Source organism: Chinchilla lanigera, unplaced genomic scaffold (genome assembly GCF_000276665.1).
Source record: "Chinchilla lanigera isolate Chin_1 unplaced genomic scaffold, ChiLan1.0 scaffold00043, whole genome shotgun sequence".
Lineage (NCBI taxonomy): Eukaryota > Metazoa > Chordata > Mammalia > Rodentia > Chinchillidae > Chinchilla > Chinchilla lanigera.
The window spans coordinates 8,573,260-8,600,311 of record NW_004955444.1 but is presented as its reverse complement, the minus strand read 5'-3'; the positions used below and the strand labels follow the sequence as shown (position 1 = coordinate 8,600,311).

Here is a 27,052-nt window from a genome sequence, read left to right as displayed (position 1 = left end):
GAACACATTATTTCTCCTTGATATGGTTGCTTATTTATATGGTCATCTCAAGAATTACTCTATTGTTTGTTAATATATAGTATGCTTTAACTTTTCTTCATAAATTACCGTAATGACTTGCTAGTCAGAATACTAATAAATTTTAAAGGCTTGTTCAGTCTTGTGGTAAAATACAACACAGATGTTGGCCTTATTTACCTTTTAATGTTGTTCTCTTTTATTATTAAGCAGTCATTCCTGAACAGTTTTTCTACCTGCTGTGCCAAAGTATTGTTATGAAACATTTACTACACCAAAACAACTGGCTGTAAATGGAACAAGAATTTTAGAATAGGAAAGGGTTCTGGCGGACAGCACTGTGTCTCAAACACTGTTTCTTTTAACCACTACCCAAGTAAACAAACAAAATGAAACAGAAGAAAACAAGACAAAAACATTTTATGCCACCATCTAAGCATCTCTGTCTCTGTCTCTCTCTCTCTCTCTCTCTCTCTCTCACACACACACACACACACACACACAAATGAAACCTAGGTTTGGCCCAACAACTTTCCTTGTTATGTCATGCTGTGTGGGGTGCACTCTGATATTTTCCATTCACAGTACTGTCATGATCAATTTATCTTTTGTAAAGCAGATCCCTGAAAGATACCCCTCATTGATTTTAAAGATAGGAAGACTGGTTTCCAGCAGTGTTGTGATTTTTGCATTGTCAGTGGGCTGGCAGGTACAAAGTCACCTCACTCTGTTTTAGGTAAGAGAAACTAGTAGAACAAGATAGATAAAAAGGCAGATAGATAAATTAGATAGATAGATAGATAAACAGATAGACAGATAGAAAGATAGATAGTTGACTATCTTCATGGATTTGTCTATACAATTCTAGCAACCAGAACTCTTCTCATATCACAAGTAGACTCTATTTTTCTATTACAATAAGTGCTATTTCAATACCTTAAAATTTTCAAACATGTTTAAGTCAAATGTAACAGAACCTAATATTGAACAGTTAATAAGTCCATCACAGCTTGATGGCTTATTTTGGCATACTCTGAACAAAAAAATATAAAAACACATTCTCAGACTGCAAGTGAGACCTGAAAATCACTGTCTTTAGTTTAATTCTGCTTTTCTTTAAAAAAGTAATCTTGCAATAATAAATTTCAGAGCTGCAGTTATGAAATGGTTTCTTCTAAAGCACCATTTTTATGTTATATCACTATTGAAAACAGTTTTTGGAGCTTTGCCTCCACGTCAAAGTAAATCTCACTTTAAGGAAATTTCATGGCCAAATGTTTCCATTGTTTACTGAGCCTGACCCCCCGGTGGCTTTTGCCACTCCTGTCTACACTTTTCTTGATGTTTCTCCTCCTGTCTGTAACATCATCAGTCTTTCCTGAGCATCTTCCTAGATTTGATGATCAATCATCTACTCCCAGTCCATAGGAATGTTCACCTACTCCTCACTCTTCAAGGTGACTCATGACCCTAACATGCTCAAGGCTTCAACCTCCACTCCAGTCCCCTCTGTCAGAACTGAGATCTCAACTATAGGCTCATATGTGAACTACCTTTGGTCGTTTCTCCTCAGACATCCATAAAGCAGCTGAAGCTCAGTGTGTGACAAATCAAATCATATTTCCCCTGGAGACCCACTGCGTTTTTTCTTTAGAAGACCGACATGCTTCTAACCCCAGACCTCGGCATTTATAAGCAGCTTCTCCCTAGTCGCACATTAAATCAGTGACATTCATGGCTTGCTCATGCTCATCACTATGCTTTGCTTTCATTCCCAGCTACCGACCTCGTCTGCGGACATCTTCAGTGCTCTCCTTCACTGGGCTCTATTTTCCAGGTGCCACCAACCCCATGCCATTCTCCCACCCATTTTAAGAAACATTCAAACACCTCAATACTTATGCATGGCCCATAAATGTCTCACTTTCACCTGCCTCCCCAGTGTGTCATCTACCTGTGGTTTTCCAAACTACACTTCATGGCCATGAAGTTCTGTCTTCAAAATGTGACTAGGCAGAGGTCTAATAATACTGTTTCATATTATAATTATACATCATGTATAATTTTATAATATATGTCAATTACATTTAACCATAATATATACTAATATAATTACACTAGTATAAAGATAAACATTGTATGCTAATTTGACTATATTATACCATATTTAGATATATATTTAGTTATAACATAACACAAAGGCAAAGTGCTTCTGATGGAAGCTCTTGCTCAAAGACCTTAAAGAAAATCACAGCAAAGGATCTGTCCCCACAGGGTGCATGCATTAATCTATCAGGGTCTCTGACCACACCTGCGGATCCAGGACCCCATTGTTTTGTTGTGTTTCTCCCATTGGCCATCAGCAATTCAGTGTCTCCTTGTTCCTGATTCTTTCCAGCTTGGCTGAGCAGCCCCTGGATACTACAGGTGATATGCTCTTTGGTTTTTGATTCGGGATTTATAGATTTTTTTCCTTTGGGTTGTGGCATAAAATTTTAAATTGTAGAACTAAGGGGGCTGGGGATTTAGCTCAGCGGCAAAAGCGCCTGCCTGGCAAGTGCAAGGTCGTGAGTTCGGTTCCCGGTACCGGAGAAAAACCAAAACCAAAAAAAAAAAATAAATAAATAAAAAAAAATAAATTGTAGAATTAAAACATAGTTGTCATGGACTGGAAACGTAGCTCAGTTGTACAGCACTTGCTTTGATCCCCAGCATTCCCCCTATGCACAAAGTGGAATCAGTTCTCCAAAATATGATGGGAACTTGGTGTTTCCACTTTGTGGATGACGTTTTGTTTAGTTACATCTTTCTCTCAACCTTCTGTCTTCAGCATTTCAAAAACTATTTTAGATTTTAAGGTACGACCCTCTGTTCTTCTTATTCCTGTATCTTTCCTTCTACGTCTTTGCTTACCCAGCGCAATGCTCGACATGGGCTCTTCCCAAGGTTTGCCGCAAATATGGACATACAAACCAAAGGAACAGAAAGACCAGCAACCAATCCTTGCACATACGGTCAAACAACTTATGAAAAGGTTCCCAAGACTATTTAATGGAGAAATAATAATCTTTTGGACAAATCGTGCTGGAAAAATTGAACATCCACAAGAAAGAAATGAAGCTGGATCTTTAAACTATGCATATGCATTAACTCAGAACAGATCAAAGATCTAAATGTAGTAGCTAAACTCTGAAACTTTTAGGGGAAAAATTTCAAGACAGTGAAAAGGTAATGACTTCTTGGGTATAGCACTAAACATACAGGCAAGAAAAGAAATGAACAGATAAAGTGGGCTACATCAACATTAACAATATATGTGCATCAAAGTGCACAATTAAGCTAGTGACAGGCAACCTACAGAAGGGAAGAAGATATCTGCAAATCACAGATCTAATAAAGGGTTAATATTCAAATTATAAAAAGAACTACAGTTCTAAGAACTCCTACGACACAAAAAGGTGGAAGGAACAGAAGTGTTTACTGATGGATGAGTGAATAATTGCACATGCAATGGAATATTATTTAGCCTTTAAAAGGAAGGAAATTTCAATATATGTTGCAACATGGAAGAACTTTGAAAATATTGTTCCAAGTGAAGTAAGACATCACAGAAAGACAAACAGTGTACATGATTCCACTTAGAGGTATGTGAATTCATACAGACAGAAAGTAGAATAGAGGTGGAGAGGAACTGGGGTTAGAGGAGAGTGGGGGGGTGCTGAATGGACATAGACGTGCAACTTTATAAGATGGTATGGTTTAAATATAAGATGTCACCTGGAGACTCGTGTCCTAGAGGCTTATTCCCCAAGTACAGCAGTGTTACTCTACAGAACTGATTACATTAGGAGGACCCTAACTTCATCAGCGGATGAATTCACTCAAGAGACTACAATGCGATTATTACATCACAGAGCCAGGAGGTGGAGCCTCGTTGAGAGGAGTGGGTCACAGAGCGTAATCTTCAAGACTCTGTTTGGTCCTGGCCCCTCCCCGTGGCTCTTTCCCCATTTCTCCGCTTTCTGGCTGCGCCCTTCCTCCACCTCAGCCTCCTGCCATGATTTTCTGCCTCACCTCAGGCAACGGTGATGGAACCAGGTGACCATGGGCTGAAACCACGAGATGAAATTTTTAAAAATTAAAGATATGTAACTATCAAAAATTTTTCTAGCTATTCCTCAGACAGAGGACTAATATTTGGAATAAAGAACTAAAAATAATTAGGCCACCCAAAATAAAAGACCCAATTAAAAATGGGCAATAGAAATGAATAGACACTTCTCAGAAGAAATACAAATGACAAATAAATACAGGAAAAATGCTCATTATCACACCGACTAGAGAAATGCAAATTAAAACAACACTGAGATTCTATCTTACTCCAAAAAGAATGGCTTAAGTCAACGAATCAATAATGAATGCTGGCAGGGGGAGAAAAGAACCCTTCTAGATTGTGGGCAGTAATATAAAATAGTACAACTACTACAGAGATCAGTACGAAGACTCTTCAAAAAACTAAAAATAGAAATTCCATTTGATCCAGGTATTCCCCTTCTAAGTATTTTCCTGAGTTAGTGTCCTATTACAGCTATCCACCCATCCACAGATGAATGGGTCACGAAATGCTACGTTTGCCACAGAGAAGAATAAACGAGCCATTTTAGGTAAATGAAAGTGGCTTGAGACCATAACATTAAGTAAAATAGATCATACACAAGAGTAAATATCACATGGTTTCTCTTATATGAGAGACTCAAAATATAAATAGAGAGCAAAATAAAAGATGGATAATAGGAAGAAAGATCTTTTTCAAATGGGAAAGGGAACAAGAAATGGAGGGAGGGGGAAGAGAAGAAGGGAAAAGGGATGTAAAATATGAACTGAAGAAAAAAGTGGAAATAGGGCTTTTGCAACAGGAAGGGGGAAGCGTTGGAGGGAGCAGAGGGGCTGACAGTGAAAGGGGACAAAAAAAAATTAAGATGCGTTATGCGCATGTGCAAACTCCCCATGATGAATGAAATCACCGTGTGCAGCAGACATGTACCAATAAACAACGAAATGCAGCTATTGACTGGAAGATATTCTAAAATTATAAATTTTGCTAGATGGCTGAATTACTGAGTAACATCTAGTATTTCTATTTTAAAATTTTTTTCTACCAGAGTCTTACATGCCTACTGAAATACACACAAACTGAATCATATGGTGCCTGAGATTCACCTGCAAGAATCATTCTCGGAAAAGAAGATCATTCCCAGGCAGAACAAGGCAGCAGAGGGATGTGGTAAGGATCCCGATGAACAAGACTGGTTAGGAGTTTATACTGGTTCCACCTAGAGAGGTACACTGGGTTGCATTGTACTGTTCCATGTACTTTTGCTTATGTTTGGAAGTTTCTGTGATAAAAACTAAAACATATAAAAATACTTACTGAGAAAATTTTGGTGATCTTTCGGTGGTGGAATGCTGAATTAAAAAGATTTATTTTGAAAATTTAAACTGCACTTTTAAAATGCCAAAAAAAGTTTTAAAAGCTAAAATTGGAAAGTTCCTCAGTATATCCCCTTTTATTGAGAACATGGTAGGACTTGCGTGGGTAATCTGCACTCAGGCTTACGTGAGAGTTTAGAATATACCCAAGAATATGTAAGTCTCTGATTTGCCTGTATTAACTTCCCTCATCTTTCACATGCAGCGTCCTTTTCCAGGAGCCTGGGGACGCCTACATTTATAATTGAAGCCCCAGGATCATCGTGTCGTCGTTTAGGAATGGCAGTGCTGCATTGCCACAGAGATCAGCTGCGAAGGGGAAGCCTTGGTGTAATTCAAGAATGGTAGTAAATCTGAAAGCATCTCACTCGGGACCACTGGCATTTATTTTCTGGTTGTACGGCTCCTGTGGATCCTGACTATTAATCCACAATGCTAATGCTATCATCTGACCTCCATTACTACTCATTTCCCAGTAGTTAAATAAGTGTAGCTTCCTGGAAATGCCTGTCATGAGCAGTATCAGGAGATGTGCTTCCTTCTCAGCACTCTTCGTCCTTTGGCGATCCTGAAGTTTCATTCTTAGTGATGTGAAGGGGCATGAGTTCACCTTTACCCAGTGACAGGCTGCAGTTGAAGACTCATTCATGCCCTAGCAGCAGCCTCCTTTATCAACGTATAGGCTCCCTACAGGCAGGACTTAGGATAGGCACCTGCTCTAACTGTATTCATGTTCTGTAAACAAGCAAGACTGGGTTTTTGAACAACTCATTATTATCAGGCCAGGTGAGTGTCAAATGGTGACGCAGGCAGGAGAGGAATGCATAGCCAGGCGTGTGTGCTGGGTACTGGAGCCCATATAGCCCTGGGGTGTCAGGTGTACGAACTTGAGGAGTATATCACTTCATGGTATGATTTTCTGAATTACTTTATGGATGTTTTTAAGGATAATTGCCCATAACTAAGCTACTCTATGGTAGAGGGTGAAGGTGCTGAGTACAACCTATCCATACGACTACTTCTAACAGATTCCTTTGATAGCATCTTAAATTTTGGGTAGTCTTAACCTGGAGACCACAAGGTATTAGAATGGATGTCACCCAACAGGGAAACCACACTAAATTATTCCAGGTCCTTGGGAAATGGTGACAGTGGGTGTATTTTTGTGATATTTTTGCTGTGTTTCAGTGATAAGGCTGAAGTTTATGCTGCTCAGATTATTTTGTTGTTGTCCGTTTATGTGAAGCACTATAATAGTTATGTCTGCTTTGCTAATTCCAGTATTTGTACATATTTGATCATAAGTATTTTGCTTTGAAGGTAGTGTGTACTAATCCCCAGTCATTTGAGCCCTTTTAACACTGAAGCTATATTCACTAAGGAGGCTTCCAGACACTAAGGGGCAGAGAAAAGAGGCACAATCTAATTGTCTAATTTTGCTGACTGAACCACTGAAGCAAATCAAGTCACAGAGTTGCTTGGTGACCCTATTCAGGACAAAGCTTGGAGAAAAGATTGGAACGTATGGATTTTAGTGTCTTTTAAAGAAAACATAAAGGAGCCAGGCACTCTGTCGTACTAATAGTGTTTCATAAGCATACATAATTTTTCCTGTAAATTCAGCAGCTTTATCTCCATGACAACAAAACACCTTTTATACCCTGAGCTGTCTACAGCCAACTGAGCAAGAAACGTAATAGAGGCAGCCCGAGTGGAGTACCAGATACTACCTCCTGACTTATTCCTATCTTTCCTAATTTCTTCTGCCTGTCTTGCCTCAGTTCTGCAAGGTCCCGTTCTTGGATCTCACCTGCCCAGCGCCAGGATGACCCGCGAAGCACATTATCCTGGAAGAGTGCACAAAATAACTGCACAAGTCTCAGGAAAGTACCAGAGAAGGGTGGAGTTATCCATTCAACAAAATGATCACAAACAGCCCAGAAAACCCACAATGCTCCTCAGTTTTCAGTTTCAGATGACAATGTAATCTATTTTTAGTGGCAAACGCAAATCTCTTAAGAATTGAGCCTACTTCAGAAATGATTTTCTGAGCCCAGTTTCATTGAGTTTCTTAAAAATTCTACATTTGGTTTATACCGTCCATAGTCCTTGGAGATGAAAAAGAGATGGAAACTTGAAGGAAAACGTGTTTATATCTTTTGAGCTTTTGAGAATGGGATCCAGAATGTTTCTTCTGAGTATAATAACAAAAATATCTCTTCTCCTTTCTCTAGCCACTTTAAATCTAACAGTTTATCTAACCGCTAAAATATCTATGCCTTTATGTAACTATGTTTTAAAAGATACATCCCAAGATTTTTAGTGTTGATTTAATAATGCCACAAATGCCAAATATTACACTAGATCTTGTGCAGTCCAAAAGTCACTTCAGTTTTATAATAACTAAAAATAGCACCAAAATGTTGATGAGGAAGCAGTTTCTCTTTATTGCTTAGATATAACCCGTAAAGCATTAAAAGAAAAATTGTTCTTATTTTTAATGTCGTTCTCTTTACAAGCCTTTACATATTTTTTAGTTATACTTTTTGTACTATTATTTTAATTTTATAACCTGAAAAGTGAAGAATTTAAAACCAAGAAAAGCAAACAATATATTTTGATTGAATTTAGCTGGTTAGCATTTCCCTGAGAAAATAACTTGTATAATTTTAATCTTTTTTTTTTTTTTTTGGTTGGAGTGGGTGAGACAGAGTCTCACTATGTATATAGTTTAGGCTGCCCTTGAACTCACTAAGTAGCCAGGCTGGCCTTAAATTCACAGTTATTCTCCTGCCTTAGCCTCCAGAGTGCTGGGATCACAGGCATGTGTCACTATGCCAGACTCATAATTTAAATTCTTTTAAATTCAGACATTTAAGAACTATTTTAATACCTAAGTCACTGCTCCAGTTTTAGATAACTATCACATTCTGACTCTGTAATTGAGCAACACAAAGTATGTTCGGTATTCTTACTACAATACAAAAACAAAACAACCCCAAATAAGTGAATTCTGTCTTTTAGTTATTATTCTATTACTATTTTCAATCTATAAGCACACTTAAAATATATGTATTCTATATCTCTTCTCTTTGACTGTGTGTCCTATTATTTCTTTGAGATCAAATCTACAAACTCTTAGCCATCACTATACTACTTTGGATCATAAAGTACTCCATGCCATGTTTTTAAAAATTACTAGCTTATGTTAGAAAGAGCTTCAAGAAGATAGTCTATTTCAGAAGCCATGGTGTGATACTTACATGCTGCACCTGTGCAGTGAAAGATAGGTTCCTAAATGCTACGCGCATAGAGTCTCCATGGGAAGTTAAACCCTTCTGCAGCAATTACTGAGAAGCCGTGGCCCAGTGAGGCGTGATGCTTACATGTCAGAGGGTTTAGGAAGATTTGTTGCTCAATGTGGACATCTTGTTAAGTACGTTCAAATGAAGGTCAAATCTTTGGGCAATATCAATCAAATTAAAGAAAAAAACCCCTGCTTTCAGTTCCTTTCAATAATTCCTTATTAGCATGCTAATATTACAGCCACAAGTTGGACCGAAATGTCATTTGAAAATTCTCCCTATTCAGGATCTTTTGTTTGGGGAAAAGCAGCTGAAAAACAGGAGTGGGTACTCTGAATACAGAGTGGTTTATTTTGGAGGCTTTATGCTGGTTGTTCACAGGGGAAGGATTAAGGATAAGCTTTGCAAATTAGCTCTCTTACCCAAGAAAACAGAAAAATTAAATGCTGAAAAGTTATTTCTTGTATACAGCATTACTAAAAGTTCAAATGACAAACACAACCAATGAGACCCCAGGGTCTCCACTGCTGTCTTTCCTCCTGCCTAAAGGCATGAGTACTACCAGTGGAATATTCACTTTTTCCAAGGCTATAAGGCCCTATCATTCAACAGTTGGGTGTGAAATATCAAGTTTGGGGAGTTGTGCGTAATTATGATGCCAATGAAGAAATAATCTAGATTACTATGGGAGATTGTACAGAATGAGCCATGGTTGAATTATTGTCTTAATGACTTGAAAGAAATCCAAACCTGTGCTGGTGTTAATCAGGTATTTTTTACTGATTAGATATCTGACACTTGACTACACTCATTTTCTCCTTACTTAAGAGGCTCTCTTTCAACATCATGAAAATAATACCCAAGTAAAGAATTAAGAAAAGAAAAAACCTTCACCATTCCAAAGATTAATTTTGATTACTGAGAAAACATGTTGAGCGCCAAACATGGGACAACGACCAAGAATTGTTACAAAGAAGGGGCTGGAAGAAGAAAGCCAAGGTGGACTTGGCCAGTTCGTTTCAACACATGGGGCCCGCTTGGGGCCAAAGGACAGGCTCACCACCTAAATTCAATCAAAGACCTACCACGATTTCACTTGTGATCACTCTCTTCTAGTATTACAGCCATTTTTATAGCTCTTTATTGTTTCCCACCAGTTGCACTACACAATGACTTCCTTTTTCATTTGATTAACTTTCCTACTTGTACACTTGGGTCGTGTCACTCTACTGCTTGACATTGTTCATGGCATCTGCATGTCTACAGCAGGGAATCCTGGCATGCAATACCAGCCCTTCTTTTAGGGTAATGGATTGATGTGAAGACTAGAATACATTTCTAGTATTGCCAGTTCATAGATGTGACTCCTTGGTGAATGATTTAAATTTTCTGAGCCAAAATTTCCTCAATGAAAAAAGGAGAAACTAACTGGATAACCAATATAAGATAGCAGCATAAACTGAAAGCTGAACAAAGGTAAAGTATTTACATTAGTATTTCAACACATTCTTTCTATTCACTTTCCCCTAGTCTGATCTCTAAATTTACTTTATAGATATCTACCCTTCCTGTGCGTGATTTTGGCCACTTGCAATGCTGTTCTTCCAATTCTGGCTTTCTGCTACCTGGAACAGGAAAATATGCACAGTTGCCTACTTCCTCCTCTGAACTCCTAAAGCACACAGTAATAGCTCTTATTTACGTATTGCCCATGAGCATATTTTTAGGTGCTCTACACTGTCCTCTGAGCAGCTCTGTGTTTGCTTTCATTTTAAGGATGGGAAGATTAGGGTACCAAAAGTGAGACAGAGATACAAGGTGCTTTTCCCAGGGATCCAGAGCAAGGGAGTTCCACAGCTAGGGACTGTAGGCCAGCAATTACAGGGAGAAGAGGCAACTTCCATGACAAAGTGGAGAAAAGAGGTAAGAAGGACGGTTCCACTGGAAATATCTCTGCTATTCAAGAAAATTGTGGCTTTTGCCAGTGTGTTTTGAGAGTTTAGAGTCTCTGTCACTTTGCAGTATCTAGAAGCTCTAAGTGCAGCCACATACTGTTGACCTAATGCAGGGATGACATGCAAAGAAGAAGATTAAATCAGGACACCACCCTTGGGACTGCACTGGCAGTCATCTCTCTGGAGCCCCCACCAAGCCAGAGAGCCTTGGGAGGGCCCGAGCCCCAGGGGTTTTGCGAATGTGCTTTTGGTTTCAATCAATGGTCAAAGACCTGAGATTTAGCACTTCTTGCTACCCATTCACTAAAACCTATTCTTTATTTCTTCCTAGGCACACAGCGAAATGACCTTTCCCAGTTTCCTGGCACTGGACCATGTGGCTGAAGCCAGTGCGATGAACAGAGCTGTGCTCTGGTTGGCCTGGCCCACCGTCCCTCCCACGCACACTGCCTGTGCTTTGTCTCCTGTGGGATGATTGCTAATGATGACGATCCAAGAGAAGAGTAATAGTTCACGAGGCATGAAAATCACACGAAACTCAAATTTGGGAAGTGCGAATCAAGTTTCATTGGAACGCAGCTACACGTATTTGTCTATGTACCATCCACAACTGCTTTAGTACTGCTAGGGCAGAGCAGAAAAATTATGCAGGAATACGGCCTTCAAAGCCTTAAATATTTATCCTGTGGCTCTCGACACATGAACTTGCCAATGCCTGGTCTAGAGGTTCCAAAAGAAAGATCATATGGTTGAAGTAACCAGACCCTCTGCTACCCAAGCAGGACCCTGGAAGGAACAGATGTCCCACGTGATTTCTGTCTTGCTAAGGGTTCAGTACCTTCACTACGTATCTCAAAAGGTCTTGGAGTTCAGTGTTGTTCCTTAACACAAAGTAGAAACACCGTTCTTTACTGGTTAACTGGAGTATTCTCATGGAATGGGCCACATAAGCTGCTCTTTGATTTCTTTTATTTCCTTAGTGCCCTAATATCCATTATGTAGGTTTAGATGATCGAAACTCACATTACAACAACTGAGCTTCCCTTAGAAGCCTTGCATGCTATAAAACAAACATTCTACGAGCAGCTACTACAGCTCAACAAGTGACACACTTTTCTTACTATCGGTTGTGGCCATTAGTAAGACATTATAGTAGACCTTTCCAATTCCTGTCACAATTTAATTCTTAAGAGAGTTCTTGGGTCAAATAGCTAACCGAAATGATGAGAAGATAGAGACACCATAAGAATAAAATAATTTTCCCAAGGTCAAAGAGCTAAAGTATCTTGGCATTAACTTTAGAGATTCCTAAATTCAAGTCTGGTGCTTTTTCCGGGGCAGCACAGGGCATATCACATGTTCATAAATTTGAAGACATTGCCACCATATTACCCTCTGGCCCCCAGGCCAGCATTCAAGTTGACTATACTGTATTTCTGAGAGTCAAGTCTCGTCTACGTTCAGATATATCTGGTATTTATCAAATTTTTATTTTATACCAGACATGGTTCCAAATGTTTTCTATATTTGGTATCTACCCTGTCTCTGTTCCTTATCTGCAAAAGTCTTAATTATATCAACTTCATAGCATTAAAGTTAAATTAAATGGGTACTAGGTATTTAGGAAATTTTTAATAGGTCCCACGAATAAATACCTGATAACCCAAATTCCTTTGAGACACAAGTGCTAAGCAATAATAAAAAGAAAGTACTGAGAAACAACGAGGCATTTGGTACAGGAGTCTTAGGAAGTCCTCCTGTGAGAGGCGTATCACACTTGAGACATCAGTACAATATTTATTTGAAATATAAGTCGAGAGTATCTACAAAGGGTGATCAACATATAGTGAATGTCTAAATTCTAAAAATTATTATAGGAAGAGACAGGTTGCCATTAATCCCTTTCTAAACATGCCCCGTTACATCACACGCACTTACCCTGCATTCTTGCAAGTGTCTCAAGCAATCTGTAAGTCCTCTTCTGTGTCTTTATGAGGTGTGATCAAAAGAACAGGGAGCGCCACTACCAAGTGCCAGCCAACGGAAAAGCAGGCTCGGCTCCTAAAAACGTTACATGGGTCTGGCACTGTGCAACTTCTGGCTCTTCCCCGAAGTCAAAGTGACCCTGAAAGCTAAACATTTTGAATGCATTCAGGACGTCAAGGCACCCATGATGGTGCAACTAAAGACACTCATGAAAGAGAACTTCCAGAAAGGCTAAAGACAGTGACAAGACTGATAGGGCAAGTTTGTTAAAAATGTGGGGAGCGTTTTGAAGGGAATTAATGGCAGTGTGTCTGTCATGGTAGTAATTTTAAAATTTAAATATTCACTATATTTTTCAATTGCACATTGTACTTTGATAGTAACAGTTGTATTATGTTGCCTGTCTTAAGAGACACCAAAGAAATTTTAACGGAAGACTAATTTTCCTTAGTGAAATCCAGCAATTTGGAATTATTTTGAAACCACCTTTATAAAATGCCTTAAGTGGCCAGATTGAAAAGGAAAAAATATCACATTTTCTCTCAGATACACAATGTAGCACAAGGAAAAAAAGACAACGGGAAAGTAGACGGGAGATTATTAGGGAAGACAAAGGTGCTGGTGTGGTCATGCACACCTAGAATTCCAGCACACTGGGAGGCTGAGGTGGGAATACTGCAAATTCCAGAGACATAATGAGAACCTGTATCAAGATTAAAAATCAAATTTAAAGGTCCAGGGATGTAGCTCATGCAAAGCTCAGGGTTCAATCCTCAGTACTATAGGAAAAAGGGAGGAGGAGGAGGAAAAGAAGAATCAAGGTGGGGAGGAAATGGGGGTGATGGACATGGGGCCTGGAAAAATCAAAGTATGTTATACGCATGCGTAAATATGGTAAAATAAAACCCATTAGTATGTACAACTGACATGCATTGACAAAACATATTAAATAAAAACTAGGACACAAATTACTAACAACATCTTAATTTATGGCAATACCATAGACTTCCCCCTAATATGTGCTTCTTTCTTCTTTCCTCACTAAGGCTGTGCTACACCCAATACCCTCTCTTTATTCCCATCACCTTTGTTATAAAATACATAACACGTCCTTATAGCACCCAACGTGCCTCTTCCCACAGCTAGGATTACACAGAAGGTGGGACATTCTCAAACTTTTTTTCATACACGTTGCTATAACATGCCCTAATTTTGTATTATATCAACCAGATCCTATATCCCCTTACTGAATGGCCCACTCATTGAGTTGCCTAAGCTACTGTGACTAAGCTACTTCTCAAGTATCTGGTTCCCATAGAGACTAGAATAGCTATCACATGATCAGGCTTTCATTTCTTTCTGTGCACCTATGGGAAGGCCCAGCCGCAAGCTTCTCTGACAGTGCTCAGGATCACACCTAAATCTGTGCTCCAAAAAAGAAGTCTTTCCTCTGAGCTTTAGACTTTAGAGAAATAAAAGTGATATAAGACATTCTGATCAGCTTGGCTATTATTAAAGTTTGGAGGAATCCTGATTGAGCCACACAGTTTTACAAGGCTTGACTATCAGATCTGAGAACACATTAATAAGGAAACGTCAAGTGTTTTTGCATCCTTCTGGTTAGGACTCAATATCCCGAGCAATGCACCTTCAAAAATCACCCAGACGGGAAGGGGTACCTCCACACATTAAGAAAACAGGTTGGACGTGGTGTCAAGTACAGAGTAGGTGCTCAATAAATGTTTAGGAAGAAATCGTATGACTGTCTGAGGAGCATCTGGCCCTAAAGCATGAGCCACTGACTATACATCTGGTATCTCCGACCCTGACTGGCTCACCAGGGCCCCACCTAGCCCAAGTAGGTATTTACCGGGCATCTCAAACCTGACCAACATGTAACTTTCCACACTAGTTTTTCTCCATCTCCGTATACAAACAACTATTCTCGAAATTGCTTGAAATAAAGACCTAGGAATTATCTTTCACTCCTTTCTATTACTTATTGCTCACTACACCAGTTTAAAGTATTTCTATTAAATCCTTTTCTCTACCTGCAAAATAATCCTGAATCCAATCCAATCTCTCCAACTCTACTGTTAGTGGTTCAAATCACTGCTGAACCTCCAACCTGGGACTCCACTTTTTCCTCTTACTGTTGATTCTTCACACTCAGCTGAAGTGGAGTGTAAAATATAAACCAAATCATCTCACACCCTCCTTCAAATCTGCCCCCCACACCATGACTTTGTGACATGTGCAGTGAGATTAGCCCTCCTGACAGCAGCTGAGGGGCAGCACAAAACCTGCCTCCTGACCACATCTCCGTGGAAGCCCCATCTCACCCCTAAGTGTGGTTCCATGGGGCTCTCAGTACCTCAGTTGGCTCACTCTTTCCTGACACTGTCCACTGTTTCCTCTGCCTACAGCGCTTTCTCTTGATGTCCACAAGGGGCCCACAGGCATTCTGACTTCAGGCCCAACATCACACTCAGGAGGATCTTTGGCAAAATGTGAGATTTCTGAAGTTCTTTCTTCAGTTCCTATCTTATCAATGAAGGGTAAATTTATAGTGGAATAACTCAGATCATCCATACTTGAAGGAATATATAAATTTGGCTTTTGGAAACTATATGAGGTAGAACTTTATATCAATGCCATCCTATGAGAAAACTATGAAATACTAATGATTAGAACTTTTAAAAAATGAACTTGTGGTACTTGTAGGAGGGTCAGATGGTCTATTTATGGATGGTCTATCTGTCTGTCTGTATCTCCCTTTCTTTTCTTGTGTTTTTTAAAGCTAGGGTCTTGCTTTATATTTCAGGGAGGCCTTGAACTCACTATATAGCCCAGACAATCCTCCTGCCTCAACCTCTCAAGTACTGGGATACAGGAGTGTGGCACCATCCTTGGGAAGACATTATCTAAAAAATATTCTGTATACAGATTGTTGAGATTCCAGATAAAACTATAAGAAGGCAGGGGTTTCTAAGTTAGGCTTGAATTTCATGTACAAGCCAATACTTTATGGCCAAAGACTGACATGAAGTTAGTAGATCATGGGATGTCTGCCATATATTATTATTCTTTACACACAATACCAAGGCAGGGAGTATAACAACTCCAACATGGATGCATTAGTCCTACTGCCAGTCAGAGATACAGCGTCATACACCATTTAAGGAAATATAACCGCAATAGTCAGGAACAAGGACATTCACAGCAGGTGTTCTGAAAACAAAACGTCAACATTGCTAATCAGTAAAAAAATAGCCAGTGAAATATTTGCTCCATTGAATACAAATAAAAGGACATAGAAAAAAAAACCCTCACAAACTATCTTTAATTTGTGATAAATATATGTAACCTATATACTTTAAGTAGTATTTAATTACTTTTATTCACTGGGACTTGAAATAAGAATAAACTTAATTCCATGAAATCTATCCCATTTTAAAGAGCTAAAATTCTTCTTCATTCATTTTCATATTTTTGCTTTACCTATATATTTGACTCTATGAATAAACTATTTTCCCTTTATATTTTTTATTTTAAAGGAAAAAAATAACAAAATAACAACAAAGACAAAAGCAAAACAACACAAAAACAATAAAAAGATAGAGAATTTTAAAACAAGATGATAGGAAATTAACAATGGTTGTTATATTACATATCATTGTCTTCAACAAAGTTGTTCAGATTACATTTTAAATTTATAACAATTTAAATTCCATTCATATGGAAAAATGAATTCGAGGCATATTCACTCCAAAGAAATTAAAAGACCAATGCCTGCTGTACTCACCCTCCCGTATCTGTTGGCATAGGACCCGGTAAGCAAGGAATGGAAGACGATGATTGTCTCATCCAAGTCCCAGATAAACACTCTCTGCAAAGGAAGAACCAAATCAATGTGTCTTTCCCTTGGCTGAAAAAAACATCATTTGGTTAACTTCAGCATGAAAAAGTAGTATTGAAATACAAGACAAAAACGTGAATTTATTCTTTATCCCCAGTTGTTCCAAATAGTATATCCTAGCCCCTTTTCAGACAGAACATTAGATGGGAAATGAGAGGATACTTATCCTACAAATCCTAACATAAACATGCAAGAGAGATAATAGATGTCTTTCCTATTATTCTATTATACTAGAATCTCTGTTTCAGTTCTGAAGAAACAAAAAATGAAATATAACTAATCTGTTTATAATTGGGAGATTCAGAGAGCCAATTGAAATCAATTTGTCTTTTTCTTAACTCTGATCTCTGCTCCTTAAGAAATGGACAAAGAATAACTCTTACATGTTACTCTTACAAAGCTAAATCTTAAACTTTGCACATAAAAAAATGAAGCTTTACATAATCCTTCCCCTTAGATTAGCTATGGGGCAGTTATGGAAAAGATGGGATGTGTACTCAGCCTTCTGTATCCATCAGGTCTGCATCCAGGGATGCAAAACACTCAGAAGAAGTTGTATTTGTACTAAACAGGTACAGAGCATTTTTATTTATCTGCTAAACAATGCAAGATAACAACAATTTCTGCAGTATGTGCACAGTATTAGGTACTATAATTTAGGGAAGATACACTCAGGAGAATGCATACAGGTTACATGCAAGTACTGTACTAGGCCATTTTGCACATCATGGGTTTTGGCATCTGCACAAGAGTTCTAGAAATAACCTTCTGTGGATACCAGGGGGTGGCTGTATATTTTTCTTGCTGAGATTTTTCAGTTCAGGTTATAGATATTTAACAAGTCTATCACTAGCAGATTTATCACTTATACTCTTGGATAGATGGGGTATTTTTAATTTGATTTGGAGGAATATATTTCAAAAAAGTCTCTGAGACACCACAAAAAGCCTCCCAAGCTGACTTTCCTTCTTCCCATCCTCACTCACACCAGTACATGTTCATGCACACAGATGCTGCTGGAAAAAATTTCATCTTCCCAGCCAAAATAACCATGTTTTCCACCATCAGATTTCACTTTGGCAAAAAACACAAATTTAATGGCAGTGGGTTCAAGGCTATGAAATCTACCACCCTTTTAGTTCTTACTTAATCCCGCCTGCTTTTGAACTCCACCAAAACATGTCTCATAAGGTGATTACCATTTCAGTTTAGAACATTCCAGGTTTTCCTTTCTCAATATGCAAGTCCATCTTTAATTTCAAAGTGGATTTTATGAAGTGTTCTTAGTATGGCATTTCCTTAATTGAAATGGTCATGATATTGAGCAGTGTGACAGAATTTTGTTTAAGCACAATTAGGTAATTTTTATTTACTTAGATGAAAATAAACAGATGTTTTACTATCTAATTAATATGGAAGAAAATACTGAACTAAATAATTGCATAGGTCTGAGGATGTAGCTCAGTGGTAGAGCACTTGCCTAGCATGTGTGAGGTTTTGGTTCAAATTTGAGCCCAATGAAAAAGAAATTATAACCTGCAGTAAATATGGAAGAGAGAAATACTGCTTTACTTATTGTTAATATGAAAAAGAAAGCAACAACAGAAGTGTTTGGATTCTTGATTACAGCTATTTACGTAGCATTTCTACAAAACTACCAATTCACTGTAAGATGCTGTGCTGTTTACTTGAGTGTTGGCAATGACATACCTCAAGATCAGAATCCGGGGGAGGTGAAGGGTTATTGTTTCTTCTTCCCCGTCCACGTGATTTCCCATCTGAACCTCGACGCAATCGATCAGAATCTGAATCTTTAATAGGTGTTGAAGGACTGTGGATCGTACTGTACTCTGTAAGGATAGAGGAAGGACTTTCAGCTCCTAGCTCTATCATCCTGGTGCCAAGATCAGCCTTGTTTTAATTCAGAGGGAAGTTTGAAGAGCAAAGCACATCCTATGTTACCATTTACTTTCATTGGTAAATAATTTATGAAGTACCTGATTTCAAGATTTGTTTTGAGAAAAGGTGTGATCAGAAACAAGTAAACTTTAATTGGCGGTGAGAGGCACCAGACATACTCCTTGATTTTCCTTGAGGTTCTCTGCGATCAGAGAGTGCTGCCCGCCCCTCCCCATTCACTTTTCTCTTTCTTTCCACAAATGGCACCTGGCCAGACTGAGAGGTTTCCGCATTCGCTTCAGCTGTGCCTCTCCCAGCTACAAAAAGGATTCTGGTTCACGGAGAGAAATGAAAAGGCGAACCGGCTCGGTGGCAAGGAAAACTGAGTCATCAGGCAAATTTCTCTTAGAAAAAACTGAAACCCCCCTTTTCTTCCTCATTTTATGGAAGAACCAGGGAGTGACACGATAAGCGGAGCAGAGGTGTGCCCGAGGCCCGTGCTTCACACGGCGCCCATCTGTGACTCTTCCTACGTCGTATTCACTTTGAACCGAACATCCAAAACCAACCAGGCAGCACATTCAAGCTACTCATCTGGCCAACTCAGGAAAACCACTGAAATAATTACACAGAAGCCACAAAGTAAAGAACAGCTCCCAGATGGCTTGAAGGAAGAGCTGAGCAGTGGTTTGGGGGTTCTGGGAGACTCTTATCCTGTGTTGCGAATGAATAAAATACCATCCACTCTTCTCTTAGGTACAGTTGTTTTCTAACCTCTCTAGTATGTACAGATAATCACCGCCTTCTCCAAATTCCCGAAGTCCATTGTGGACTCCCACCAAAACTCTTGGACAACTTTCTTTTTTTTGTTTTTTTTTTTTTTTGGTTTTTGGTTTTTCTCCGGTACCGGGAATCGAACTCACGACCTTGCGCTTGCCAGGCAGGCGCTTTTGCCGCTGAGCTAAATCCCCAGCCCCAACTTTCTTTACTAGGTAAGAGTGGGCATCTCCAAATCTGATTTGAAAAGTGGTTGTGCACACCGTGATATTGTTGACACTGTTTTTCACCAAAATATTAAACATTTTTAATATTCTATAAGCCACAGCTGTATCCCCAAGGCCATCATGTGTCAGACTGTATTGTCTCAGTAATACTGGCAGTCTTTGTTAATATACTACCAGCCATAACTCTACCACCGAGGCCATCAATGTGTCAAACTGTATAGTCTCAATATCACTTTCGAGCTTCAAAGCACTTCTCCAAAGCTTTATGAGTTCCTGCAGATATGAATAGACTTAGATAGAGTAAATTCCATTTCTAAATTACATGAAGCAGCTCTATACCTCCACTTAATCTTAACATCTAAAAAGAGTCCCACCACTAGTAAATGAGATTTTTGCATACCCTCTTCCATCAGGAACAAGACAGACTTATTCCTCAGACAAACTGGTCATGTACTGTCATACCCATAAACCATGAGGCTGACATATAAGCTTATTAATTATGATCAGAAAAATCAAAGCAACTCCACTCAATGGCTTAGTTATTTGGCATGTATTTTTGAGCTAACTCATCTCACAGAACTGTTAGTATACAATGCTGGCCGGTCATAGTTAATCATTCTTTAAATTTACATTAATATTCTTTTATTCCAGATGCAGATGGCTAAGATAGCCTTCTCTCCTTAAGATTCTCCCAACCAATTTTCCATATTTTAAAAACAATTAGGGACTCAAAAACAAATATATTTTAAATAGTTAAGTGGAGTCAAAGTTTTTGAAAGAAAAAGTATTAGACTTCCGTTTAAAAGAATATTCTACAATGTATATCTCCTTGAAGAACCTGTGAGCTGCCCTCTTATTACACAATGGTCTCCCTAATGGCTTCAAAATGAAGCATTCATTTTATAACTGGCAAAATGGGTATGTGATTTAATGTGCATTTTAACTACTTCCCTATAAAAGTCTATCTTGAATTTTGAGCTCTCTAGCTTTTGGAAATTCCTATTTGAGAAGAGTTAAAAGACATTAAGCACGGTATTTTATCACCTTTGCTTTTTTCCAGATAGTTTAATTTTGTTTTCAAAGGAGTTTATATTACCTAGGTTTTCTTAGCTTAGATTTCTTCTTGTTGATTGCCTATTCCTTTAACTTTGGTGTTTATCTGTCCTTTAAAAACCAATTAACTTTTAAAAAATAAATTCATCTCATTCATCTCATTTTTTTGGAAATAGAGAAGATACAGTTAAATGAATGACTTCTGTAGTTTCAAAAGAAAACAAATACATTGAGCAAAGTACACAGGAAAATTTTAAGTTATGCTATCTAATTTTATTACGTGGAGAGAAAAATATCCTAGAAGATGGAAAATCTGAAGCCTTTGAGTATTAAAGTACATGCATACTTACAGGCCTTCCCTACTTACGGAAGATAGAATTTTAAATGATGCAAGCTAGTTTTATAAAATCCCTTCCTTTTTGTTCTGTGGGGTGGAATTAAATGCTTTTAACTCTCTTAACCAGCTTTTCTGACTCTAACATCTCCTTCCTCTTATTAGTGCAAAACAACTTGAATAATTTAATCTTCTAATCCACCAACAGCTCATGTTTCCTTAAAGCCCTCCCCAAATTGTCCAACTTTACCCCCACTGAGATAATGGATGTGAAAATGCTTTTTCAAGTGCATTCATTTCAATTCACAAACACTGATTGGATGTTATGCTCACACTATTCTAGTCATTGCACAAGGAGTATGAAATATAAGGTTGTGCCAAAGAGACATTGTTCCTGCCTTTCTGGGACTTAAAATTCAGAGCAAGGCACTGATTACTGGACAAGAATAAGAAATTGCAAAATGATACAGAAAAGGTTATGGCATGGGAAAGGTAGAATGCTAAAAGACCACAGAGGAAGTCTACATAACTCAGATTCCTAGGTTTACAGGCACTTCTTAAAAGTGGAGTACAAAATCATAACTAAAAAAGGAATAAAAATATAAACATCTAGACAGGGACTATGGCATGAGCATGTGAATGTGTAGAGAGAAAACCCATGTCATGTTTAAGAACTGAAAAAAAATTCAATCTAACCTGAGTCAGAAAAACATAGTAACAAAGCTGAAGGAAGAGGCCAAGAATTCAACAAGGACTGGGGGTGGTAGAACCAGTATAGCAGAGGACAGGAGACAAGTGTGAGAAACGGAGACCAGCAGGAGGAAGTTCAGCAGTCCAGACGGCAGAGACACCAGGACTGGATAAGGACAGGGACAGTCCTGAAGTGTCATTAGGAAATGAAATTAATAATTAACTGGTTAACTGGATAAAGAACAAATAAGGAGGATGCCTATGGAGGCGATTCAGAATGGGGTAGACTGTGATACTAATCATGGGATTTAGGGCAAAGGATGGATTAAATGCAAGAATAGTGGTGAGAATTCAAATCTTTGGACAGATTAAATTTGAAGGGCTGCAGGCATCCAGTAGGCTGCTACACTGCGCTGGATCTCAGGAGAGAAGTGTGGGCTGGGTTTGGGTTCTGAAGTTGGCTGTGTATGATTGAAGAAATGGATATAGTTAGAGGAGGGCAGTGCGTGTAGGGGGATGGACAGAGCGAGATAGGTGGAGTGTGAAGAACAAAGCCAAGGTCAGTATAATGCAGAGGAAGAAGCACATCAGAAGGACAGAATTATAAATTACGTCAAAACAGAGATACGTAAAGTGAAGACTGAGCCCAAGAGCACTTCAGATTTTCAGTTAGGGACGGTTGGTATATAGGGCAGTAGTTTAGATTATAGAAAGCAGAAATGACAACAGGGACAAAATTCCTAAAATGTTACAGATAATTAATCCTATCATGGCCAGGTTCACTAACTATGCTTTAGTTAGGACAGGAGACAAGTGTAAGAATTATTTTCTGACCTCCCAGAGGCTGTGCTGCCCACTCTACCACTCTCAGAACATCTTGACCTCTCTTTTCTAAGCTCCATGCCGATTCCTTCTCAGTTATCACGCTGATGTTTAAATGACAGTGTTTTCTGAGTAACACTCATGATCTAGGACAACGTAAGGTGGCTGCATCGGCATGCTAATCAGGTCAATACTTCCTGTGTCCAAAAGTGTTCTTAGATTAAAAACAAGTCAGCTACAGTATGCGATGTATTCAGTGACACAGTTAATTATTATACCCTGTAGCAAATCGCTTCTGCTATGTTGGTCTAGTGATAAACAACTGGACAGACCTTCACTAGATGGACCATATTTTGTTTTAGGCACTAGGGCCTCCCCTAGTCCTCCTAGCTCATCATAGCTCTCAGTGGCTTGACTTCCCTCTTAGAGGGACATCATGATAACCTTCAGATGATAAATCTAAAGCTTTACCTCCTGATTGGCTGAACTGAGTATCCAACTGTTTGCAAGATCACTTCAGTACCTTAAGTAAGTTCTTAAGTTCTTAAGTATTAGACACAACACTTAACTTTGAGGCAGAATGAATCCTCTTTCATTATTAAAAAAATTGATTAATGGCTCCATCAAATCACGGCTAAGTGATGTGGTTTTCAGTCCTCAGTACTTTTGGTCTAAGTTCAAACTTTTATCATCTCTTGCCTCAGTACCTACAATTAGGCTATCTACAAGATTTCTACCACAAACAAGCTTTTCAACTATCTTTATACCACCATCACAGAGATTTTAAAAACCCATTCATGCCAAAAGCTTCCAGTATAAAACAGGAAGGGCAGTCTAGAGTTTACAACACTGAGTTATGGGCTCAATTGCTTCATTTTGTATGCTGATCTCACTACTCAGTAGTATGACATTGCTGGTTATTTAATGCTTTGAATGACTCAGTTTTACCATCTGTAAAATGGGAATAAATAGAATGAAAAAAAGATGAAGCTAGTATATGTGTCAAGGTGGTTACAGTTGTATGTAGCACTATCATTTTATGACGTTAGCTCCCTTGGAGAGAAGAGTCCCATGCAGTTGCTGTACAACTTTCTCACTGCACTCTTTTGTCATAGCCTGCTTCAAGTGGACCAACCTCATCTCAGGTTTTTGAAAATACCACGCTGTGTCATGCTTCTGCCCGTGCTGTGTCTTCTTCTTCTGATGCCTGTCTCAGCTCTTCCCCTCTTCCCTGGTCTGGGATTGAATTCTTATTAACCTCGCAGATGCAGCCTCAGTATTATCTTTGTAATTTTTTTTTTATCTAGATCTTGTTTGTTGCTTTGAAATTTCTTTCATTTCTGTTATAGGGATATGTGATGTTTGCAAAGCTACTATGTCTGTATTGGACACTGCATAGAATTATTTTGGACAGAATGATTTGGGCAGAGTTATTTTGAGAACATGCTCATCACTTCTACTCTGAGAGAGCAGAACCTGGACGTATTCATGTTGCTTTCTGAGAACACAGCAGCCTCTAACATGCACCACAGATATGAAAAATTTGACAATGCAAATGAATGTTTAAGTTTAGTTTTTACTTTATTAAAGCTATGAAGGTTATGTAGTTATTTTCAAAATTTAGTGAAAATATTTATAAATGGGGAAGAGCTGTTTCAATTAAATATAACTAAATGGTCATTAAAAAGGTAATGTTTACTTATTCAATCATAAAATATTACATTTTGCACAAGGTCATTAAAATACTACATTTATAAATCCTACAGAAGATTTCCACGAATCCTTCAATATTAAAAAGAAAAGCAGAAACCTGGAACTCACCTCCAAGCTAATAGCCCCAATTTGAGACTCGGGGAAGTGACTTCCATTTTCTTTAGTTCTTTAGTCTCTGTGTTTATTAAACTGAAAGTATAATCTGGATTGTATAATCAGCTTTAAGGTTCTCTTCACTGTGGACATATACTCACCAAACCTTCCTAATGGTTAGGTCTTGGTGTCACCCTCTTAGATTAGTTACCTTCCAAATCTATAATAGTTTGGGGAAGTTCAACCTTTAACAACCATCCACAACCGTTAACAAAGAATTGGGCCGGGGATTTAGCTCAGTGGCAAAGCGCCTACCTGGCAAACTCAAGGTCGTGCGTTCGGTTCCTGGTACCGAAGAAAAACCGAAAAACAAACCAAAAAAACAAAACAAAAACAAAGAATCTACCCCATCTAGTTCAAATACCTCATTGAGGTGTATTTCTCACCCCTCCCTCAACATGTCCTCCGCTTGGTTATACACAGTGCCTAACAGTTTTCAAAAGGATTATATCTACTGGGCAAGTTTTGCCACCACTTTATGTGAATGGCTATCCTTGTTTCAAAGAAATCAATGCTATTTTATCAGGTATAGAAAAGCAGCAAGTGATTTTTAATTTACATTTGTTGGAGACTCTTCTATATACTTATTTAACTACTACATTTCTTTCTGTTCAAATCCCTTGCCAATTTTATTTTCTTTTATTGATTTATATAAAGTAATTTTAACCCTTTTTTGTATTTGCAGATATTTTTCTCAGATATTTCTTTAAATTATTCTTTCCTTCACCAAAGTTTTTTTTTTTTTTTTTTTCTAATTTTTATGGTGTCTTGCTATACTGCATGAAGAACCAGTTGTCTCCTTCAGGATTTACAGGTAAGTGTTCATATTTATCACTGGATAACAGGAGATTTCTGATCTAACTTTATACCTCTGGGACTAGACATGCCACCAGTGGTTGCAAAGGAAATAGAACACAGGGTTCCTGTAGGCTCCTTTCTGTGTGGCTGGGGAGGGTAGAAACCCTCCTTACTTATTTCTGAGACTAAGGCTACTCCCTTCAAACAGAATGAAGTAACTGATCTCCTACCCAAGAGGAAGCTCTTGCCATATATACAACTACATTGGATGGAGCCCAGAGGACCTATGATCTCTGCAAGACCCTAGAGCTGTCTGCCAAGACAATACAACTTAGAAAATAAAATGCAGAGTTTTCTGTGAAATCTTTAGCAAGGTTATCTGAACTTAGTGAACACAAGACAAGTTAACCAGTGACTGTATTCTATGGTGCCTGTATGGCACTCAGATATAAAAAACAGAGCATATAACTTCCCTAAATTCTGATATTGTCATGTTTGAGATTCAAGCCTTAAAATATGTTGGACACTTATACAAGTGAGAATGAAGCAGAAGCCATACAGCAAATGACACTGAAGTACCTCTGAACTTGGAGATTCTCAAAACCAAATGAAGCATGAACAAAAGTCATCACAGGAGATGGCATACCAAGTCCATATTAGGAAAACCGAAAGAAAGAATGAAGAGGATTTGACTCTGATTCAATAAAGAAAGGTTATCATGGTTTCTTGTAAGCAGATTCATTAAGCTCAATGTTACTGGCCAAAAGAATCATCTATATCCATTGGGCCTATTTCTAATTTCTTAAATTAACTTTCCTATACTAGAGAAAACTGCCCTGTGAAACTGAGTTTGATTAAGATAAGTAATTGGGATTGCATCTTATGCCAAGGATGGGAGAGACAAAAAACAAGACAAACAAACCAAACCACCGAACATATAATGGAAATTACCCAGAACTTCTCTCAAATGCAATGAAATCAATCCATGAGACAGGCATAATTTGGGGCATGGGACTGTGACAAAACTTGAATTGAGTGATGTAATAAGGGAGGGAGGGTTCAGTTCATGGTTATCCTGGCAGCACACTATTTCATGGTGGCACAATATTTCCTGGTGGAACACATGGCAGAGAGGATCTGCTCACTTTATGGTGGCCCAGAAGTAAAAGGAGACATGGTGGGTCTAGGTCTCAATACTGCCTTCAAGAGTACACACTCAGTGACCTAACTTTCTTTCACTAGTCCTCACCATGTGAAGGTCCCATTGCCCTCCAAAAGCACCATGGGCTGGGGAAGGAGAGGTCAGCACATGAGGTTTTGAAGGACATCCATGATCCAAATCATAGCTGTCTTGGTTACTTTTTTCTCGCTGCTGGGACAAAATACCTGATGCCCAAATTTAAGGAAGGAAAGGTTTATTTCGCTTAGAGTTTGTGGAAGTTTCAGTCCGTACTTGGCAAATTATAAGGCAGAGTGGCACGTGGCAGAGAGCTGTAGCTCAGGACGGCAGCACACAGCTAAGCAACAACCACACACCAGGGCGGAATGGGGGAGGAATGGCCTCAAGCACTCTTTTCCTCTCCCTTACATATGCAAACTATTCACCCCAGGGCAGGTGTAGCTCTCACACCCACCAAACTGTAAAAGCCTGCCCCTCAAGCCTGGCCGCTTGAGGCTTTGGGGGACACACAGATTCAAACCATAACAATAGCAGAGACCAACTTTCCTATCCAGTTTAATTTTAATTCATTTTCTCTCTCTTCTCTTCACTATAAATAGGGCTCACAAAATTTTTACTCTAAAGAGTCAGATAGATATGTAAATATTTTCTGCTTTCTGGGTCACATGGTCTTTGCTGGAACCACCCCACTCTGCCCATTAATAGAGGCTGACAGAATACAGGAAAGATTATA

The 27,052-nt window shown here is 38.7% G+C and overlaps 1 protein-coding gene and 1 long non-coding RNA gene across 14 annotated transcripts in view; one reads left to right on the top strand and one right to left on the bottom strand.

Moving 5' to 3' along the window:
- Eya1 (EYA transcriptional coactivator and phosphatase 1) overlaps positions 1–27,052 on the bottom strand; it is a 318,971-nt gene that overhangs the window by 54,730 nt on the left and 237,189 nt on the right. For all 13 annotated transcript variants that reach the window (XM_013518211.1, XM_013518210.1, XM_013518208.1 and 10 more), the window contains 2 exons: positions 18,384–18,523; positions 16,560–16,643 (listed from right to left, as the gene is read on the bottom strand). In XM_013518211.1, the coding sequence (XP_013373665.1) occupies positions 16,560–16,643; positions 18,384–18,523 (224 nt within the window). The remainder of the gene's footprint in view (positions 1–16,559; positions 16,644–18,383; positions 18,524–27,052) is intronic.
- Positions 3,797–12,029, top strand: LOC102027911. The gene is made up of 3 exons (XR_262252.2): positions 3,797–4,116; positions 5,181–5,302; positions 11,100–12,029. It is a non-coding gene; the product is annotated as an uncharacterized LOC102027911 (long non-coding RNA).